General features: G+C 54.0%; 1 protein-coding gene across 1 annotated transcript; it reads left to right on the top strand.

Moving 5' to 3' along the window:
- The first annotated feature begins 58 nt into the window (after positions 1 to 58).
- On the top strand, positions 59 to 12945 carry Asmt (acetylserotonin O-methyltransferase). Its single transcript, XM_074064442.1, has 8 exons — positions 59 to 243; positions 1245 to 1419; positions 2092 to 2221; positions 4783 to 4851; positions 6584 to 6702; positions 10890 to 11030; positions 11924 to 12046; positions 12396 to 12945. The coding sequence occupies exons 1-8, from the start codon at positions 175 to 177 to the stop codon at positions 12623 to 12625; spliced, it is 1056 nt and encodes a 351-aa protein (XP_073920543.1). The 5' UTR covers positions 59 to 174; the 3' UTR covers positions 12626 to 12945.
- The last annotated feature ends 9325 nt before the right edge of the window (positions 12946 to 22270 follow it).

Raw genomic sequence — 22270 nt, 5'->3', positions numbered from 1 at the left:
CCTTGTGATCTGCGTAATCATGTTAATGGGATTTTCTCACAGATCCGTCTTTAGCTCACCACACGGAGCTCGGTGACAGCAGCAGTGACCGAGCAGTCGGCCGTCTGTCCCCAGCTTGTTAACAGGCTCGGTGTTCCCAAACCCAGGACAGCCAGGGACTCCGGAAGACAGAAAATGAGTTCCCTGGATGACCAGGACTTCTGTGTCCTCAATAAGTATGCCAGTGGCTTCATGGTGTCCCAGGTAGGTGGCCCGTGATGTTGGGGGACGTTAGGAAGAAGGATGGGTTGTACTGTGTGGTTGTTGAATGGGATGGAGTCTTGGAGAGGGGGCCTGCAGACATAGTCTATATAGGATTTTATTTGGGGATGGAGGGTGGTATTGGGATTTGAACTCAGGTCCTCATACCTGCTAGCTAGACTCTACCATTTGAGCCAGACCCCGGTCCTTTTGGCTCTAGTTATTTTTCAGATGGCATCTCCATTTTTTTTAACCCTCGCCAGCTTCTTCTGTGATCTACTATTTGTGTTTCCTGAATAGCTTGGATTGCAGACATGACCCACCCTGCCCAGCCATTCATTGAGATGGGGTCTCATGAATTATTTCCTTCTGATCTCAGCATCTCCAGTAGCTGGGATTACAGGCGTGAGGTATCACAGCCGGTTTAGTAATTGTGGGGGGGAAAAGCTCTTTTGTATGATGGGGACAAACGTGTTTATGTCCCTACTTTAATCCTAGGAGAGGAGTGGCTGAGTGACAAGATGGTGGTGCCATGCTGTTCTGTATAACATTAAGCCATCGTTCACTGAGTGACTGATGTAGACATGAAAAACTAAAATTTATTCCTTTTACCTTAACTCACCCAGGCTCTGAGCTCTGTGGCCGCCGTGTCCTCACGTCCCCAGAGCGGCTGCTGGATGCCAGCCTCGCAGTCTGCGTCTATAATTTCTACCATGTTAGGTTCCACATATAAATTAGTTTTGTTTCTGTGCCTGGCTGCTTTCACCTAACACGTCACAGCAAACGACAAAACGCCCTCTGTTTTCTTTTGTTTCTGGAGATCTTGAACTCGAGACCCTCCTGCCTCAGCCGCCCGCAGGCAGGGATTACAGCGCGCTCTACCACACCTGGCAGGAAGGATAAAGTTCAGTAGAAATGCATGCCCCTGTGTCTGCCTGTCTGTCTCTGGTGTTTTTGGGGGTGAGGTCCCCCAAAGCCTGAGCACTGTCCCTTGGTATCTCGAGGTCATCTTTGCTGCCTGTGAACTCGGGGTATTTGATGTCCTCGCCAAGGCCCAGGAGCCTCTGGACTCGGAGGCCATCGCCGGCCGTCTGGACTGCAGCCGGCGGGGGACGGAGCTGCTGCTGGATGCCTGCGTGTCCCTCGGTCTGCTTCAGGTGGACGTGAGGAGTGGGGCAGGTGAGGAAGGACCTTGGGGACATACAGCCACCCACCCCACACTTGTCCCACAAAGACCACAGCGAGAAGGTTGCACAGCTCTGAGGCTCACAGGGTCCCCGTCACGGCCACTCGGTGTCCCCTACCCCCACCCTCATCCAAGCAGCCAGACGCATGACGTCATGGCCCGTGTGGCTGTCGACCAATAAAACTTTATTTGTAGCAAGCAATTGGTGGGCCGTAATCATCAGGGTAGGTTTTGTGCTTTGCAAACCTACATTTATGGGTCCTCACTCCCCGCCACGCTGTGCCCAGGGGTGTCAGGCAGCAAAGTGTAGATGCAAAAGTCATAGTAAGAATAGGATTGGGAGGGGGATAGTATAAAAATGCAAAAATGCTACTACAATAGCCTTTAGGGGGGATTTTTTTGGTGGTGCTGGAATTCGAACTCAGGGCCTCCACCACTTCAGCCACTCCACCAGCCCTTTTTGATTTAATAGTTTTTCACATAGGGTCTCCTCCTTTTTGCCTGGGCCTGGCTTCAGACCACAATCCTATTACCTTCTCCTCCAGTGTAGCTGGGATTGTAGAGTGAGCCACCATGCCTGGCTCATTTGTTGAGATGGGGTCCACGGTGATGACGTCATGGCAGCCATGACCTGTCATCTTCCCGTTCTTTTTCTGCCTTTTCAGCCTATTATCGAAACTCAGACATGGCCGACACCTACCTGGCCACCGGCAGCCCCAAAACCCAATGCCACATGCTCAGGTACCTGGGCACGACCACCTACCGCTGCTGGGGACACCTGCCCGAGGCCATCAGGTGCGTCACACGGGGGATGGAGTCCTAGAAACCTGTCAGGAGGCTTTGTGGGATCCCAGAAGCCACCGTGCTGGTTTGTTTTAGGAACAAATGCGACATTACCCATATGGGAAGTCCACAACAGGGTGTGAAATCCCAAGGAGTTGACCCCAGGAGCCACCAGGGTCCACGTCACTTGGGACAGAGAATCCCGTGGTTTGAGAGGAAGGAGTAATTGATTGAAAAGAGATGGTTTCCGCTCAGGGGACGTGGGCCTGGCTGGATCCCTGGGTGGCGCTGGGCAGTGTGGGGGGAGATGGGCATCTCTAGGCACCAAACACCAGGTGACAGGGGTGTCCTCACCCTCAGAGATGACAAAGCCTAGTGTCCCCTGGAGTCAGGGAGGTCTTTGGTTGAGAACCACGGCCAATAGATTTGTATGAATAGATACATGATAGATGGATAGACAGAAAGACAATACATGGACAGGTAGATGATTGATTGTAAGATACATAAATGACAGATGGTGGATGGATGGGTGGGTGGATGGACGGATGGATGGATGGATGGGTGGATGGATGGATGGGTGGGTGGATGGATGGGTGGGTGGATGGATGGATGGGTGGATGGATGGATGGATGGATGGATGGGTGGATGGGTGGATTGATGGGTGGATGGATGGGTGGATGGATGGACGGATGGATGCATGGATGCATGGATGGATGGATGGGTGGATGGGTGGATTGATGGGTGGATGGATGGGTGGATGGGTGGATGGGTGGATGGATGGGTGGATGGGAGGATTGATGGGTGTATGGATGGATGGATGGGTGGATGGATGGATGGATGGATGGATGGATGGGTGTGTGGATGGATGGGTGGATGGATGAATGGATGGATGGATGGGTGGATGGATGGGTGGATGGACGGGTGGATGGATGGATGGATGGGTGGGTGGATGGATGGATGGGTGGATGGATGGATGGATTGGTGGATGGACGGGCGGATGGATGGATGGATGAATGGATGGGTGGATGGGTGGATGGGTGGATGGGTGGGTGGATGGATGGATTGGTGGATGGATGGGTGGATGGATGGATGGATGGGTGGATGGATGGGTGGATGGACGGGTGGGTGGATGGGTGGATGGGTGGATGGGTGGATGGATGGATTGGTGGATGGACGGGCGGATGGATGGATGGATGAATGGATGGGTGGATGGGTGGATGGGTGGATGGGTGGGTGGATGGATGGATTGGTGGATGGATGGGTGCATAGTCTAGGGTCTCCAGGTGGCTGAGGCAGGAATAGTGTGTTGGGGAGCACAAGGCAGAAACTCATTGTGGATTGAGGTTGAGGGATGTTCCTGAGATTGTTTCTACTGGGGACTCAGATGGTTCTTCACAGGGGTCTCCCCAGTACAAAAGAGCTGAGTATAAGTGACATAGTCCCCATGTTCTGGTCAGTCTCTTGAACTCAACATTTGGACATGCCCAGCCACAGTGAGGCCAATTTTGGTACAGCTTCTGATGTCGGCATTAGCAGTAGTAGGTCATCAGATTTTAATAGAATATCTTGCAATGTCATTTATATGGGAACTCAGTTAAAACACTGAGGGAAAGCCAAGCTTGGTGATTCACGCCTGTAATCCCAGCTACTCAGGAGGCAGAGATCAGAGATCGTACTTCAAAGCCAGCCTGGGCAAATAGATTGTGAGACCCTATCTTGAAAAAACCCATCACAAAAAAGGGCTGGTATAGACCCTGAGCTCAAACCCCAGAACCAAAAAAAAAAAAAACTGAGGGGGCCAAAGCAAGTGCGGTGTGAGCTGCACATCCTTGTGGGTCCCCAGTGCATCTTTGCTCATGGCTGAGGTAGACTTTGAGTGTTGGGGTCTTGCCAATCCTCTGCCATATGCCAGGGCCACCTTCTCTAACTTGTTTGCAAAGGAACGTCAGCATTGGGCCACGGAAGGCAAGCTCTGCCTTGAGTTTTCACATGAGAAGTCTCAAGGGGACACCTGTGAACATTGGACCCTCCTTTCCATGTCTTTCACTTGGTCACCATGTCCCCTGGTGAAGGTCCCCATTGCCACGTGATGGAGGTGTCCTAGTCCTAGGGGATGTAACACCCATAAAAAAGTGAAGGGTTTACTTTGGTAGAGAAATGTCACCAGGAGGACATGGGTCCACCTGTGGATAGGACACCTGTCCCAGCTGGACACAGGACATCCAAAATTGCCCTCCACCTGCAGGTTGACCAATTCTCTCTCTGGCTGAAAGACACTTCATATCCCCTGATGCCAGACACTGGGAATTACGATGCACCACCATGGCATCTACTGGTTGCACACACTTCATGTCGTAACTAAAGTTAACTTCTGCCCTTTGCACACCACACCACCCACCTGTGCAAGAGAAGGAGCTGTTAGTCTGCACGGATTCCTTGTGCAATCATCAGGGATTTGTGTGTTCCTGGCTACATGTGTGGGATTGAACTGACCAAATGTGACTGTCTGAAACACACCCCTGGTGTTTAATAAATGTCTGAAGATGTGACCGAGGGTTTTCCCTTTTTCTTAGGGAAGGGAAGAACCAGTATATGAAGGCATTTGGTGTTCCCGCTGATCAGCTCTTTGCTGCCATCTACAGGTAACAGCACCCCTGACTCTGATATGATTCACATCTTATTGTTGTTGTTAGAGTGACTATTAAAACAACCTAATGATGTCTCCACACTATTACGGCAGCCCGAGAAAAACAATACAGTGCTATACTAGTCTTTTTGAGAGAGTAGTAGCTAAATGGCTGTGTCCCCAAAGTTCACCCACCCATCCATCCATCCATACAAACACCCATCCACCACAAATCCATCCATCCACCCATCCACCAATCCACCCACACATCCACCCATCCACCCATCCACACATCCACACATCCACCCACCCATCCATCCATCCACCCATTCACCCATCCACCCATCCACCCATCCATCCATCCACCCATCCATCCATCCACCCATCCACCCATCCACCCTTCCATCCATCCACCCATGCACCCACCCATCCATCCACCCACCCATCCATCCACCCATCCACCCATCCATCCATCCATCCATCCATCCACCCACCCACCCATCCACCCATCCATCCACCCATCCATCCATCCATCCATCCACCCACCCACCCATCCACCCATCCATCCACCCATCCATCCATCCATCCATCCACCCATCCACCCATCCACCCATCCATCCATCCACCCATCCATCCATCCACCCATCCACCCATCCACCCTTCCATCCATCCACCCATCCACCCACCCATCCATCCACCCACCCATCCATCCACCCATCCATCCATCCATCCACCCATCCACCCATCCATCCATCCATACAAACACCCATCCACCCATCCACCCTTCCATCCATCCACCCATCCACCCACCCATCCATCCACCCACCCATCCATCCACCCATCCATCCATCCATCCACCCATCCACCCATCCATCCATCCATACAAACACCCATCCACCCATAAATCCATCCATCCACCCATCCACCCACCCATCCACCCATCCACCCATCCACACATCCACACATCCACCCACCCATCCATCCATCCACCCATCCACCCATCCACCCACCCATCCATCGATCCATCCATCCATCCACCCATCCATCCATCCATCCACCCATCCATCCATCCACCCATCCACCCATCCATCCACCCATCCACCCATCCACCCATCCACCCATCCATCCACCCACCCATCCATCCACCCATCCATCCATCCATCCACCCATCCACCCATCCATCCATCCACCCATCCATCCATCCACCCATCCATCCACCCATCTACCCACCCATCCATCCACCCATCCATCCACCCATCCACCCACCCATCCATCCACCCATCCATCCACCCATCCATCCACCCATCCATCCATCCATCCACCCATCCACCCATCCAGGCGACCCTGTTTTTCTCTCTAATTGGTCTTCTTCCTTTCTTCCTTCTCCATCTCCTCCTGCCATACACTGTTTTTCTGTGCACTCTCCCCACTTTTGGGGAATCCCATAACCTAGCCACTGACCTTTTTCATGGCTGGGTGACTATGGGGTCCATTTGTCACCTTCCTTTTAGACACTCATGCAGGTCCCTCTATCTCTACTGCTTCCATATTCAGCTCTGACCTGACTCCGGGTTTCCTGGGGTGGCCATGCGTTGGTGGCTGACCCAAGGGTCCCCCATTCTGCATTATTCTGCAAAAGCTCATGGGGGGATCAGGCCTTTCTCAGCCCAGGATTTCCTGTGATTTTTGCTTTTCAATGGCTGATCTGAATTTTGCACAATTTCTATGACCGTGTTTCTGTGTGGCAGGTCTGAAGACGAGCGTCTGCGGTTCATGAGGGGTCTCCAGGACATCTGGAGTGTGTGTGGGACACGCGTGGTGACTGCCTTCGACCTGTCCACATTCCCTGTCATCTGCGACCTGGGCGGTGAGCACCATTGCAGACATGGCATTGGCGTCTGGATTCAGGGTGGGAAGTACGGTCCCACCCATCCCATGAATGTGGCATGAGCATTCTTTGATGTCTTGGGTCTTGGGGACCCTGGAGGACTTGCTTTGTCAGGGCCAATGAATTCCTATAAAGAAAGAGCAAATTCCACAGTATGGTGCCTCATGTCTGTAATCCCAGTAACTAAGGAGGCAGAGATCAGGAGGATCGCTGTTCAAGGTCAGCCCCAGGCAACTAGTTCAGGAGACCATATCTTGAAAAAAGCCCATCACAGAAAAGGACTGGTGGAGTGGCTCAAGTTGTAGGGCCTGAGTTCAAGCCCAGTACCACAAAAATAAGAAGAAAGAACAAATTTCTATAAAGATCAAGCCAGATACTCCTCGTGAGGACGACGTTTCTGTGCAAATTGGGTCTTTATAGGGCTGTTGCAATCAAGAGTGATATCAACCTGTCACCTCAGAGTCAGGGACCAGACAACTGGAGATGGTTCCTGGGCTAGTCAGGTCTCTGCTGCTGTGACAAAATGCACGAGGGAATCAACTTAAAAAGAGGAAAGGTTGATTTGGGGTCATAGTGTCAGAGTGTCAGTCCATGGTCACTGGGCTCCATGGCTTTGGGCCATGATGAGGCAGAGCAAGATGGTGGGAGCAGGTGGTGGAGCAAAGCTGCTCCCATCATGGCCGCCAGGAAGGAGAGAGACACAGGAAGTGTTGAGAACAATATATACTCTTCCTAGCCACGCCCCCAATGACCTCACTTCCTCCCACTAGGCCCCACCTCTTAAAGGCTTCCCCCCCTCCCAATAGCCCATCAAATGAGTCCATCAATGGATGAATCCATTCAGCTATGAGTCCATCACTGGGTCAATCCATTCACCTATTAGTCAATCAATGGATGAATCCACTGATGAGGTCAGACCCCTCCTGCTCCCCTCACCTCCCAAAGTCCCCACCTGTGACCCTGCTGTCTTGGGGACCATGCCTTCCACACAGGAGCCTTTGGGGACATCCCAGATGCAAACCATAACATTCTGCACACCTGGCATCCTGCTAATATTATTCTGTGTAGCCAGTCGTAAGGGTGCTTCCCATGTCTCCCTAGTTCCGTGCTCCCCTTTTCCCTTGTTGCCCCTTCTTCCTCCTGAACAACTCTGCTGCTTCCTCCTGTGCTGCTCGGGCTTGTCATTGTAACTGTAACTCGAGGTGAGCAAGTTGTGGAGAGAAGGCTCGTTTGGCTCACCATGGGAGGTCCCGTCCATGGCTAGCTGGTCCTTAGGGCCTGTATTGAGGCCGAGCATCGTGGTGGCCAGTGAGTGGTGGACCATGGCCAGGAAGAGAAGAAAAGGAAAGAACAGGAGACTGGGGAGGTAATGTCAAGGGCAGCATCCAAGAGCATGACCTCCTCCCATTGGGCTCACCTTCTATAGGTTCTCTCACTTCCCGACAGCACCAAGCTGGGGAACAAGCCTTTGGGGAGACACTCCAGACCCAAACTGCAGCATCCCACATAGGGTGCTGTGTTCCCTCATCTTGGGAAGAGTATGCAACACACTGTCCTTTCAATGGCCGTCATCTCGTCGTCTGTTGGTCTTATTGATCCTCAAGTGTTGTACGAATGCCCTACATTTTACCTACGGTGCCATGTCCTTTCATGGAGTATGGCAACATTTAGGAAACTGAGTAGACGCCCCATCAGCTCAGAAGAAGGTCTTGGTGCAAAAGTCCCTCCGCCATGGGGCACCCAGGCTGCTGTGAGGTGACCGTGTCTGCATTTGTGAAGATTCCCTCCTTGTGAATCCCCTGAAAGTGCTTTGACATGGTCCAGAAGCTTGGGAAATCCCATCAGAACAATCAAGAAATTCTTGCACATCCACAAAACCAACATGGTGGTTGACCAGTGAGCAATGAGGGGTGGGGAAGGTGGGCAGAATGGTTGTTATCTATCATTCTGATTTTAAGTGTGCCCCAAAGCTCATATGGGGACAGCTCAGTCCCCAGCTGGGGTGACACTGAGAGGTGTTGGGACCTTTAAGAGGCGGGGCCTCATGGGAGGAAGTGAGGTCATTGGGGGCGTGGCTTTGAAGCGGCTATTGATGGATTCCTAGCTTACTGGGCTATTGGGAAGCAATAGGCACTTAAGAGGTGTGGCCTAGAGGAGGAAGTGAGGTCATTGGGGGCGTGGCCTGGAGGAACTATTTTGTTCCCAGCAACTTCCTGTCTCTGGCTCTCTCTGCTTCCTGGCAGCCATGACGTCAGCAGCTTTGCTCCACCACCCGCACCCGCCATGATTTTCTCTCTCACCATGGCCCAAAGCAATGGGGCCAAGAGACCATGGGCTGAAACCGTGATCCCCCCGAAAATCTTTCCTTCTTTCAAGTTGTGCATGTCAGGTATTTTGTCATAGTCCCAGAAAGCTGACTGGCACAGCCGTCGTTCTCTATGACCCTTTAAGACGCAGGTTGTGGACCGGCTGAGCAGGTGCACATGGGGCTGAGAATGTCCCATCACGGCCAGGAAGTTTAAGAGAAAAAAAAGAGAAAGAAGAGACTGGGGTCCTAATGCCAAAGGCAGGGTCCCCATAGCTTAACCCCACAGCCATGGAGACACGGATGTCCTCACCCTAAGAACAGACGGATCCATCCTTGCTCCTCACCCCACCATGACCGTGCAACTGCCGGTCAACACGGGGTCCGGAGGGGACACTTGCGACAGCTTAGATGTGGCCCGAGTGTGTCCTGCGGTGGGTCACGCGTTGGAGTTTAATTCCCATGCTGAGGCACAAAGAGGGTGGAGAAACCCAACAATGGTGTTTGGAGATGGAACCTTTAGGTCACCAAGATGGAGGTCCCATGATGGCATCCTGGTGGCTTTATAGGGACAGAGACCCTTAGCGTGGACAGTGTGTCTCTCACCAGATCATGGCGGATGTCATTTTGTCACTTTGTCAGGAAGAAGGCCATCATCTCAGGCAACCCTCAAATCTCCACCTCTGTGAGCTGGATATTCCTCTTTTCTTCCTAAGCGCCCAGCCTGGGGCATTTTGTTACCGTCCAGACAACACTGATGCAGCACACTCAGTTTTTTATTCAGCCTGGGAGGCGGGCGTGATGTACCGCCTGAGTCTGGCAAGTTTCTGGGGTCACCCTCAGCTGTAGGACCCTCATGTTCTTGTGCTAAGGGGGACGAGAGATAAACCTGGTTATGCCTGGCCACCTGCCGGGCGTCTTCTGTGGGTTAGATCTGGGCGTGCTGCATTCTGGCTCTGTGTCCGGGATGAGTTTCTCCATCTTGGAAGATGGTGCTCAGCTTAGGTGGAAGTGGGAGTTGGGGTCCAGTGAAGTGTTTTAAGCAAGTTCTTTGACCTTCCCTGCCACAGGGCAGGGACAAGATGTGGGGTGTGGACACGGGGGGTGGAGGATGTGCTCAGTGCTCCTGGTCCATCTGCCGAGGGTAATGGTGGCCCTTCTGATAGCACAGTGACAGACCTTTGTGGCCCTTCTGAGACAGTCGTGGTGGCCCTTCCCAGCTGGGGTGACCCTATATCCATTGACCCGACCAAAGGCTTGGGGGTCTTGTCCGAGGTGATTATGGGGAGAGATTGCAGTACATCCAGGAGACGCCCTGTCCCCATTCCCATACCTGAGGGAACCTGCAAAGCCTGTGGGACATGGAAGGGGGCCTTGCAGACAATGTCCCAGCCGCCCCCGTCCACCTCCTACACACCAGTTGGACACTATGCTGGGGAGACAACTGTGGACAACAAAATGCATGGGTCCGAAGGTGGCTCAAGGCCATAAGAAAGGCCATAAGAAAAGCCATATTAACACTTTCTTCATCACTGTGACGAAATCCCCGAGTCTGTGTCCTTAAAAGGGAAAAACATATCTCGCTCACAGTTCAAGAGCTGCACGTGGTGAAGGTCACTGTGTGACCCCATCATCTCCTGGTGTCAAATGAACTGGCCTGTGACAATGAAATGTGTGGTGAGATGACAAGGTGGCTGGGATGATGGGGCACAGGCCAGCCCAACTGGGAATTCAGGGTTTCATAGACGAGGTGGCCATTAGGACCACAGTGGGGTCTCCGACTTGCACCCCACAAGGGGAAGGGTGCTGGAGGGAAAATGGTGCCTGTGTCAGTGTCACACGCTCTGTGTCCCCGTTCTAGGTGGTTCTGGGGCTCTGGCCAAGGCATGCGTGTCTGTGTACCCCAAATGTAAAGTCACCGTTTTTGACATCCCGGAGGTGGTTGGGACGGCAAGGACCCACTTCTCATTCCCGGAGGAGGGACGGATCAGCTTCTGTGAAGGTAGATGTGCCTGGCATGTCTGTGTCCTCAGGGACACACTTTGGGGATGGACGGGATGTGTGGGATGGCCAGGGGTCGTTCAAGCGAGCCTGGGCTTTGATTTTCTTGTTTCATGCTTAACACCATAGCTGGAATGGGAGGTGTACACGATTGCACCCACCCTTTGGTGGAGATGGGTCTTTGAAATTATTTGGTCAGGTTAGCCTTGAACCAGGATCCTCCCATTCCAAGTAGCTAGGATTACAGATGTGAGCCAGCGGCACCTAAGTAGGTCGCACATGATCTGCCTACCTACCCTTCCTGTGTAGCTGGGATTACAGGCATGTATAGTGCACCTGCCTTGTGGATTGGGATGGGGGTCTTGCTAACTTTTTGCTTTGAGCTGACCTCAAACCCTGATCCTCTCAATCTCCACCTCCTGAGTAGCTGGGATTACAGGCGTCATCCTCTGCATCCAGCTTTCATGAAATAATTTTGAATATCACAGCAAAGACAAAGAAATTCTGATGATCGAAATATCTGAATTTTAATTAAAGACTGTCCAATCCTAGCAGCACACGAGTTTGCCACGCCTGAAACTCAGCTAAACTGTGGGGTGATTGGACTTACGAGAATGGATCCAGTGATGCATGACAAGGACCTAAGGTCCTCAGCCTTGGTCTACATCAGGAATTGCCCTTTGGAGGGGAACTTTGGACAAATAACCCGACCGTTTTCTGGATGGGAAGGAGAGAAGCAGACCCACATGTCTGTCTGTCTTCTTGCTCAGGAATGGGTCACTGCTCGCTGGCTGGTGGACCTGGGCAGGGTATGGCTGGCCCAGGTGGCCAGGGAGTGAGTCACATCTGGGGACTGGAAGCCAGGCTGACCCCAGCACCTGCTCTGTGTTTCAGGGGATTTCTTTGAAGACCATCTTCCTGAGGCAGATCTGTATGTCCTGGCCAGAGTCCTACATGACTGGCCGGATGACAGGTGCTCACACCTGCTGGCCAGGGTCCACCACGCCTGCAAGCCAGGTATGCTGGGAAGCCATCTTCAGGGACACACAGGGGACTCACTTCAGGCATGGTGACCTGACCCAATGGGCACCGGGTCCTGCCACATGATACAGGTGGTGTAGACGGTCCTACAAATCGATTTCCGTGCCCATAAGACCTTACAGCAGAAATGCTCATTTTGTCCCTTCAGTGACTAACATGGGGACAGGGACTTAGCGATGTCACCTTGGCCTAATGTGACCATGTTGAAGCTAAGGCTTTGTATGCATGTGTGATGACGGTGACAGTGACATCCAGCTGAGCTCTGAGGCCCATGCGTCCTGGCTCCATAATGGGGTCTGGGTGTGATGTGCATCTGTCTCTGAAGGTGGTGGCATCCTGGTGGTGGAGACTGTCCTGGACGAGGGTGGCCGCGGGCCCCTCAGCACACTGCTCTGCTCCCTGAACATGCTGCTGCAGACCGAGGGCCGCGAGAGGACTGAGGCCCAGTTCCGGGCCCTCCTGTCCTCTGCGGGGTTCTGTGACATCCAGCTCAGGAGAACGGGGGGCACCTACGACGCCATCTTAGGCAGGAAGGAAAGCTGTCACTCCACGTAGGTCTAGAAACGCCCTGAAGACACAAAAGCCATGATGAAGAGGACACTTTCTGCGTCGCATGTCATTCTTGCTGCTTGCAAGTGAGAGAAGGGACTCGCGCTGTGACGCCTGTGGCCTCCACCGCAGTGTTGCTTTTCCCGCGCTGACTCTGCATTTCCCATCAGCCCCCGCGGCGCCTCTGCATTTCCCATCAGCCCCCGCGGCGCCTCTGCATTTCCCATCAGCCCCCGCGGCGCCTCTGCATTTCCCATCAGCCCCCGCGGCGCCTCTGCATTTCCCATCAGCCCCCACGGCGCCTCTGCATTTCCCATCAGCCCCCACGGCGCCTCTGCATTTCCCATCAGCCCCCACGGCGCCTCTGCATTTCCCATCAGCCCCCACACTGCTCCGGCATTTCCCATCAGCCCCCACGGCGCCTCTGCATTTCCCATCAGCCCCCATGGCGCCTCTGCATTTCCCATCAGCCCCCAAGGCGCCTCTGCATTTCCCATCAGCCCCCAAGGCGCCTCTGCATTTCCCATCAGCCCCCGCGGCGCCTCTGCATTTCCCATCAGCCCCCACGGCGCCTCTGCATTTCCCATCAGCCACCTCGCTGCCCCGTGCACCCTGCGCCGGCTGTGCCCGTTGCCGTGGGCAGCAAGTGCATCTCGCTGTTGGCGCAGGCGCGGCTCAGGCGTCACGTGACGGCGGTCTGTCCGGAGCCCTGTTCTGCGCAGTGCTTGGACCTCAGTGGCCCACGTGGTGACAACAGGTGCCTGTGTCGCATCAGGTTGACTCCCCCTGCCTCCTTTGACCTACGTGACCCCGTTTCAGCAGTGGGCAAAGTCAGGCTTGGGGAACCCTGTGTGTCACCTCCTCCTGGTCCTCACTGCGGTGACCACAGGGGACTGTGCACTTGTCATCTGGTGACGACAGCAGTCTTGCGGTGAGGGGGAATGAGAAGATGCTGAGGAGCAAGGACACACCACCCCTGGCCACTGCTGACCCATTTGTGCACTTTTCCCGTATGGAAATGGGGTCCCTCAGCTCTCCCTCTTGTGAGAGTCTCTAGAAAATGACTTTGGTGCCATGTGTTGTCCCAGGTCGAGTTTATTTCTTGACTCAAAGGCCAGAAAAGAAAGTAAGATGGAGTAAGTCGTCAAGAGAGATGCTGTGGGGCCGGTTTTGTCCCCCCAATCCTGAGTCCACGTTCTGCTCATTGGACCCTGTGAATGGGACCCTACTTGGAAACAGGGTCTTTGCGGAAGTCACCCACTTAGGGTGACATTAGGGAGCTCTCAGTCTAATGATACTGGTGTCTGTATGAGAGAGAGACAGAGAGACAGAGAGAGAGAGAGAGAGAGAGAGAGAGAGAGAGAGAGAGAGAGAGGGGGGGGGGTCCTGGGACTCATCTAGACCCAGGTGTCAGCAGTGCTAGCATTCAGTATTTATCATCTATCTGTCTGTCTGTCTACCTATCCATCTATCTATCTATGAGCTTGCTTCACAATTCAGGGATGATTGCATCCCCGATATTTGGGAACCATTTTGACTGTCACCATTTTGGCTGCTTGGATTTTCTCCTGTCACCTGGTGGTGGGGACAGAGACACTGCCCACACCCCACAGCGCCCATCTCCGCGCAGCCCAGCACAGGACCCCACAGCCCCAGGCGTCACCACTGGTAACGTGGAGAACCCCTTAGTGATGACATGGCCACCTTGGTGTGTGTGTTTCTTCAACGTCTACCTGTCTGTCTGTCTTTGAGTCGAGTTCTGGCCAGATGAGGGCTTGTGTCAGGCTGATGTGACCCCTGGGGACCTGGGACATCCTTCCTCTCCAAGGGGGGCGGTGGAACAGATGCACAGGTGTCTTCTGCAAACCGCTCTTCCAAAGACAAATTCTGGGCACGAGGTCCAGCTGTTTAGGGTCTTTGGTGTCTGGGAGGGTCCTCCCCGCTCCCCACCCTGTTCTCATTTCTCCCAAAATCCATTTCAGGGCAACCTATATCCTGCAGTTGGCGGGGGTGGGGGGAGGCATGGGGACAGGGTCAGAGAGAGAGAGAGGGAGAGAGAGAGAGAGAGAGAGAGAGAGAGAGGGAGAGAGAGAGAGAGACCCTGGTTGCCATGGTGACGCATGGACCGCTTTGGACATAGAGCCGTTCTCCACATCGACCACTAGGTGGCGGTGTGGGGCAGCCGGTGGCTCCCAGCCAAGGCTACTGGACTGGCGGGAGCAGCCGGATGGGGGGACAGGGCTGGAATCCAGAGCAAAGGGGACCCCAACTTTCATTTCTTTGTTCCTTTCAACTTGAGGCTTCATCAAGACCATGGGAACACCTGAAAACATCTCTGCATCCGTGCAAAAGGCTTAAACACCATGGTTTTAGGTTTCCCTGGTGACCCCCCCTTTTGTCCCCTTTCTTAGCTCATCCCCTGAGCAAGCTCCAAATTGCAAATTGGTTTTTATTCCCCCCCCCCCAACGTCTGCAAATCTTTCTGTACCAGGCCCCAAGCGGCTGCCTCCCCACTCGGCATGGTTCCTAAGGGTTTTGGAATGGTGGTCTTTCAAATGCAAATAAGGAAAACACAAAAAAACAACCCATCATCCTATATTCCCTGGTCTCAGCGAAACTGGTATGGACCCCAATTTTCAGCCCTGCCATGGCAAAGATGTGAGGAATTAGTGTTCACGGCCTCTTGGTGCCAAAAAGGCTGCCATTGTGTCCACTTTGCCCTCTGCCTCCTGCGTTTCGCTAATGAAATCTTTCCCTTCTGCCTTTGTGGGTTGGGAGGTGATCTGGGTTTGAATCAAATGTTCCCAACACTTTGGCTTTTTGTCATGTCTGTAATCAATGGACTCAATGACCCTAAAGGGGTCCCATTGTCCTCCAAAAGACCCCAACGGGGAAGCCTACAAAGTCCTTTTGAATCCAACCTCACAGTTTAACACCAGGATTTGCAAAGCCTCTCCTTTGGAGATTATGCAGCATAGAGAGCCCAGGGTATGGGATTTGTCTGGGAGTTTTCCCCATGTAAATAAAGCAACATTCACAGAGTCCAGAGCCCCAGTGACAAGGTGACTCTCTTTTCTGATGGCCATTGATCAGTTTGTCACTATTGGGGCCCAGAAGATGATACCCAAAAGTGGAGCCTCTGAGGCAAAGTGTGTCTCTGTCGTCCTCCTGCTTGCTCTCAAGGTCACCCCATTATCTCCTGAGTCCCTCTGTCGTTAAAACAAGAATCCCTCTTCTTCAAAGCAGGTCCTAGAAACCAGACCCCATTCCCCAAAGCCAGCCGTACAGCCTAGAAATATGAGGTTAACCCTGGCTGCTGAAAATGTGATCACATGATCACATGCTGCCCTAGAATTCATCCAGTTGGCAGACGAGTCCAATACATCGTGAAAACTAGGGAAAAAAGGAATAGCAAGTAATGCAAATGTTCCCAAACCGTGATGTCCAGAGATAAAAAAGAGACAAAAAGAACACCTGTGAAAAGTTGGGATCCCCCCAATGTCCACCCACCGACGAATGAATAAACAGTGGAATATTACGCAGGCATGAAAGGAAGCAAAGCGCTCACGCCTTGTCCGTGAATGAACCTCGAAGGCATGGCAGCCAGTACAGGAAACCAAACGCAAAAGCAAACCCTGCAGACAAAAACGGCCACGGGGCAGCCATCTGCTTGGGAAATATTCAGCAGGGCGGAGGCGGGTGGCTGCCCGGCCACCTCTGCAGCAGTCCTGAGCCAGGGACTGAATTCCCTCCCGGCGGATCCGTCCTGAAATTGTGTCAGGTAGCCGGTTGTGTCGACAGTCACCTTCACGGTCATTTGTTTCTTGTGCAGAAAAGATGGGGTGGGGGTGGGGCCCGCACAAGACTTCCATAAGGATTTGCACAAAATGCAAAAAGCAAGGCCCCGGTTCGGCCACCTGTCCACACCTGCCTCCGGGATTAACACGGATTAATTCCCAGCCCAGAGCCGCAGGGTCAAAGACCGCAGGGGCTCCCGTGGGATTCTGCCCTTGAAATGCAAACTGCAGCAGCAGGTCAAGGCTCCCGTGGCCCAGGGGGTACAGTCACAGTCCCTTTTTCCAGGAGGTTTACTGTCCCCAAACTCCAGGTCACCCCAAACCCAGACCCAAGCCAGCTTCTTGGCCTTGGCGGGGACTCAGCCTTTCTGTGTGCAGACGTCTGGCGCACTGTGAACTGAGAGCTGCTGGCTGTTTGGTTGTGTCTCTGTCTGTGTGTCTGTGTGTCTAAACGGTCCTGTGCATGTCCACGGATGCATCGCGCGTGCGCGTTTGTGGGTTTGAGGTCGGGCTCGCGTCCTTTTCGGTTCGCAGGCAGGATTTGCAGGGAACGAGTGGGGGTCTCCAGGCAGACCTGGGGGGACGGGAGGCTGCGCACCCGCACACCTGCCCCACAGCCCTGTGCACCCCACTGTTCGTCCCTGACTTCTGTGGGCCACGAGTCCTTCCCTTTCAGGTAACCTGAGCAGATGCTGTCACCCAGGGGTGGAAGTCACGCCTTGGGGATCCAGACTTCCTGACTTCGTCACCTCTTCGACCCCATCCTCCTCCGGCCACCCGAGAACAAATATGCTGTGGAAATTTCCATATGCTCATCCCTACCCTCCTCTCTCTCTCTCTCTCTCTCTCTCTCTCTCTCTTCCCGTCACTCCTTCTGTCCTCTCCTCCCTCCCACCTCCTCCCCCTCTTCCTTGTCCGTGTCCTCCATCTCCTCCTCCATCTCCTCCTCCTCCATCTCTCCTCCTCCATCTCCTCCTCCATCTCCTCCTCCTCCCTCCTCCTCCATCCTCCTCCTCCATCTCCTCCTCCTCCTCCTCCATCCCTCCTCCTCCTCCTCCTCCTCCATCTTCCTCCTCCTCCATCTCCTTCCTCCATCTCCTCCTCCTCCTCCTCCTCCATCCTCCTCCATCTCCTCCTCCTCCTCCATCCTCCTCCTCACTCCTCCTCCTCCTCCTCCATCTCCTCCTCCTCCTCCTCCTCCTCCATCTCCTCTCCATCCCTCCATCTCCTCCTCCTCCATCTCCTCCTCCTCCATCTCCTCCTCCTCCTCCTTCCTCCATCCTCCTCCTCCATCTCCTTCTCCTCCTCCATCTCCTCCTCCTCCTCCTCCTCCTCCATCTCCTCCTCCATCTCCTCCTCCATCTCCTCCTCCTCCATCTCCTCCTCCATCTCCTCCTCCATCTCCTCCTCCTCCTCCTCCTCCTCCATCTCCTCCTCCTCCTCCTCCTCCTCCTCCATCCTCCTCCTCCATCTCCTCCTCCTCCTCCTCCATCTCCTCCTCCTCCTCCTCCTCCTCCATCTCCTCCTCCTCCATCTCCTCCATCTCCTCCTCCTCCTCCTCCTCCATCTCCTCCTCCATCTCCTCCTCCTCCTCCTCCTCCTCCTTCCTCCTCCTCCATCTCCTCCTCCTCCATCTCCTCCTCCATCTCCTCCATCTCCTCCTCCATCTCCTCCTCCTCCTCCTCCATCTCCTCCTCCTCCTCCTCCATCTCCTCCTCCTCCTCCTCCCCTCCCATCTCCTCCTCCATCTCTTCCTCCATCTCCTCCTCCTCCTCCTCCATCTCCTCCTCCTCCTTCTCCTCCATCCTCCTCCTCCATCCCTCCTCCCTCCTCCTCCTCCTCTCTCCTCCACCTCCTCCTCCATCTCCTCCTCCATCTCCTCCTCTCCTCCTCCTCCTCCATCTCCTCCTCCTCCTCCCTCCTTCCTCCTCCTCCATCTCCTCCTCCTCCATCTCCTCCTCCATCTCCTCCTCCTCCTCCTCCATCTCCTCCTCCTCCTCCTCCATCTCCTCCTCCTTCCTTCTCCATCTCCTCCTCCTCCATCTCCTCCTCCATCTCCTCCTCCTCCATCTCCTCCTCCATCTCCTCCTCCATCTCCTCCTCCATCTCCTCCTCCATCTCCTCCTCCATCTCCTCCTCCTCCTCCCTCCTCCTCCATCTCCTCCTCCTCCTCCTCCTCCTCCTCCACCTCCTCCTCCATCTCCTCCTCCTCCTCCTCCATCTCCTCCTCCTCCTCCTCCTCCTCCATCTCCTCCTCCTCCATCTCCTCCATCTCCTCCTCCATCTCCTCCTCCTTCCTCCTCCCCATCTCCTCCTCCTCCTCCTCCTCCTCCTTCCTCCTCCTCCATCTCCTCCTCCTCCATCTCCTCCTCCATCTCCTCCATCTCCTCCTCCATCTCCTCCTCCTCCTCCTCCATCTCCTCCCTCCTCCTCCATCTCCTCCTCCTCCATCTCCTCCTCCTCCATCTCCTCCTCCTCCTCCTCCTCCTCCATCTCCTCCTCCATCTCCTCCTCCTCCTCCTCCTCCTCCTCCATCCTCCTCCTCCATCTCCTCCTCCATCTCCTCCTCCTCCATCTCCTCCTCCATCTCCTCCTCCATCTCCTCCTCCATCTCCTCCTCCTCCTCCTCCTCCATCTCCTCCTCCTCCTCCTCCTCCTTCCTCCTCCTCCATCCTCCTCCTCTCCATCTCCTCCTCCATCTCCTCCTCCTCCTCCTCCATCTCCTCCTCCTCCTCCATCTCCTCCTCCATTTCCTCCTCCATCTCCTCCTCCTCCATCTCCTCCTCCATCTCCTCCTCCTCCTCCTCCTCCTCCATCTCCTCCTCCTCCATCTCCTCCTTCATCTCCTCCTCCTCCTCCATCTCCTCCTCCATCTCCTCCTCCATCTCCTCCTCCTCCATCTCCTCCTCCATCTCCTCCTCCTCCTCCTCCTCCTCCATCTCCTCCTCCATCTCCTCCTCCTCCTCCATCTCCTCCTCCATCTCCTCCTCCATCTCCTCCTCCTCCATCTCCTCCTCCATCTCCTCCTCCTCCATCTCCTCCTCCTCCATCTCCTCCTCCTCCATCTCCTCCTCCATCTCCTCCTCCTCCTCCATCTCCTCCTCCATCTCCTCCTCCTCCATCTCCTCCTCCTCCATCTCCTCCTCCTCCTCCTCCTCCTCCATCTCCTCCTCCTCCTCCTCCATCTCCTCCTCCTCCATCTCCTCCTCCTCCATCTCCTCCTCCTCCATCTCCTCCTCCTCCATCTCCTCCTCCTTCTCCTCCTCCTCCTCCTCCTCCTCCTCCTCCATCTCCTCCTCCATCTCCACCCACCAAAGGCACAACTGAAAAAAATGTCACCAACACGGGGGCCAGAAATGGCTGTTATCCTTCTGCAAAGAATCCTGGCTTTTCTCCCACCGTAGTGTTGTATTTTTTTTTCTTGCGTTGAAACCTGGCCCCATGGTTGCAAAAAGCTTTGCCTTTTCCATGTCATACCCTAAGTTTGCAACAGATGCTGAGTTTTAAAATAAATATCCAGAAGGTGAGATACACCAAAAGAAAAAAAAAGAGGAATTTGCATTTTTTTTAAGGCAAGATTAGTGAAGATTTCGCTCGTCACAGCTGGCACAAATCCTGGGCGCCAAATCCGTTGCAATATCTTAGGGTCAGTCACTTAGGATCCGTGTCTTAGGATGAATTCTCTTCAATACTGTAATTTTGTTTTTTTATCAAGAAAAGTTGCAGAAAGTCACGGCACCTGGTTCTTCGGGGCTCAAAAGAAAACCCGCCGCTCTTGGAGCAAATGGAAACCCTCACATTTTGTCCTTCTGTCTGCAAAGCGACAATTTCCTGGGGGAGATATTTGCACCCCTTAAAATTATTGGGGACGCTGTCTGTGTGTGCAGGAAGAAAGTGCGTGAAAAAGCGACCGGTTTGGACCGCCCTGCCCGCTGAATGTCACCTCTTGTTCCTCCCCACAGGCGACCCCATAGAAGCGACTGCATGATTGACAAGAATGACACAGAAAGCATCAGGCTGGGTTCACAGGGCCCATGATGGGGTCCCTGCACCAGAATCGAAGTTCCCACCTTTTTTTTGTAAAGTGCATGCAAAGCCCCACATCTGAACGTGCCAGGTGCAATTGTCCCATTGGCATTTCCCCTCTCCCCTCCCCACTTAGGGTGTCTTTTCAGCTGACGTCCCCAATTCTGGGCATACACCCCAAAGAATTGAAAGCAGGGTCTTTGAGAGTCACCTGTGCTCATTAAGAGCCGAATTGGCGATGGCCAAGAGACCCCATCTTGAAAAAGCCCAACACAAAAAAAGGACTAGTGGAGTGGTTCAAGGTGTAAGCCCTGAGTTCAAATCCCACTACCTCAAAAAACAAAAAAAGCCTTGAAGGCTCAGAAGAGGTCATATGTTGACTCACTGACCATCCTGCTGCCATTTTGATTTTCCCATAGTGGCCAGTTACACTGGGAGGTGCTTCGCTCTGGAAAGAGTTTGGGGTACATTGTGCACATTTGCTCCTGGGAGTGACCCCTGTGTTGTAGGATGGTGCTGGGGGTTGACTTTGTCATCGTGAATGGTTTCCCGTCGGTCTACAAATTGATGTCCCATGAAAAGAGCAGTAAATCCCAGAAGGATCCTTTAGTAGGGGAAAGGATGGGAGAACGAGTAAGGATTGTCTGGAAGGGTCAACCCCGTGTGCGGCTTTGCTTGTGACACCAAGATGATGTCACCCTGTCACCCCCGTCATTTATAAAGTAGCAAAGTCATGGGTGACACCCCGGGAGTCTTTGAGACTGGACATAAGAGGACAATGTACTGACCACCATGGTTGGGTAGCCAGGTCCTCTGGCGTCCATCTTGGTTCTGAGCTGTGTGGGTCCCGTGTCCCGGGAGGCGATTTTCTTCCTTCCTCTGTGATCTGGTCTCCTTGTGGGCACCAGGTGACTGACACCGGTGCTCCTAGACTCCTGGTGGCAATATTCATCATCTCAGGACGTCCTCTTAACCTTCACCCAGTTGAGCCGGGCCTGGTAGGGCCCACCTGTAATCCCAGCTCTAGGGAGGCTGAGGCAGAAAAAGGATCCTGAGCTCCAAGCCAGCCTGGGCAGCTCAGGGAGATCCTGTCTTCAGCCCCTAAGCCAATTTAAATCACGTAGCAGAGAGCTGGCCCTGGTCAGTGTCATTTACTTGGGGTGTCTTGGGAACAGGCAGAGACAGACCTCGGGTTCTACAACGTCCTTTGAGCTGGGAGAGGACGTCCCGCTGGCGTTTGCTCCCCCATGTGCACGGAAGTGACAGAAATGACATGATCAGAGAGCCTGGGTTGAGGACCGTGTGTCCCCAGCTGCTTCGGTGACCTGTCACAGAACCCAGCACATCAGCCCCTACTTCCTCAGCTGCCCTGGTTTTCCTGGCTGCCTCAGATTTGCTGCTTGGCTGGGTTTTGCTAAAGCCTGTGACAGGTGTCCCCGCGGGGTGACATGCTCTGGGGACCTGAAGGAAGCAGACCTGAGTGAGGATGGGCAAAAGTTGGGGGGCCCGCTTGGTGACTTCCTGGAAGTTCATGCACTGGGGTGACTTCTGATCGGACCGCTTGTCCTCTTCCCTCCACCACCACCAACGCCCATGAGCTCGTTGAGCTCTGCACCCGTCAATCTCCCCCTCGGGCCACGCCCCCAATGACCTCACCTCCTCCCACCAGGCCCCGCCTCTTAAAGGTCCCAGCACCTCCCAAGATCCCCATAGACTGGGGAACGCAGCCTGCAATACGTGACCTTTTATGGGATATTCCAGATTACAAACTAAACGCGACTCTACTATGGGAGGAAGGTGCTCTATCTTCCTTAAGGAGAAAGCTGGA

Source organism: Castor canadensis, chromosome X, assembly GCF_047511655.1.
Source record: "Castor canadensis chromosome X, mCasCan1.hap1v2, whole genome shotgun sequence".
Taxonomy (NCBI): domain Eukaryota; kingdom Metazoa; phylum Chordata; class Mammalia; order Rodentia; family Castoridae; genus Castor; species Castor canadensis.
This window is presented reverse-complemented; position numbering and strand designations above follow the sequence as displayed.

What these genes read in the sequence shown, in the direction of transcription:
- Asmt (XM_074064442.1), top strand. Translation starts at nt 175, where the DNA reads ATGAGTTCCCTGGATGACCAGGACTTCTGTGTCCTCAATAAGTATGCC. An exon ending in CACCTGCCCGAGGCCATCAG is followed by an intron (nt 2,222 to 4,782) that starts GTGCGTCACACG and finishes CCTTTTTCTTAG; the next exon opens with GGAAGGGAAGAACCAGTATA. An exon ending in TGTCATCTGCGACCTGGGCG is followed by an intron (nt 6,703 to 10,889) that starts GTGAGCACCATT and finishes TCCCCGTTCTAG; the next exon opens with GTGGTTCTGGGGCTCTGGCC.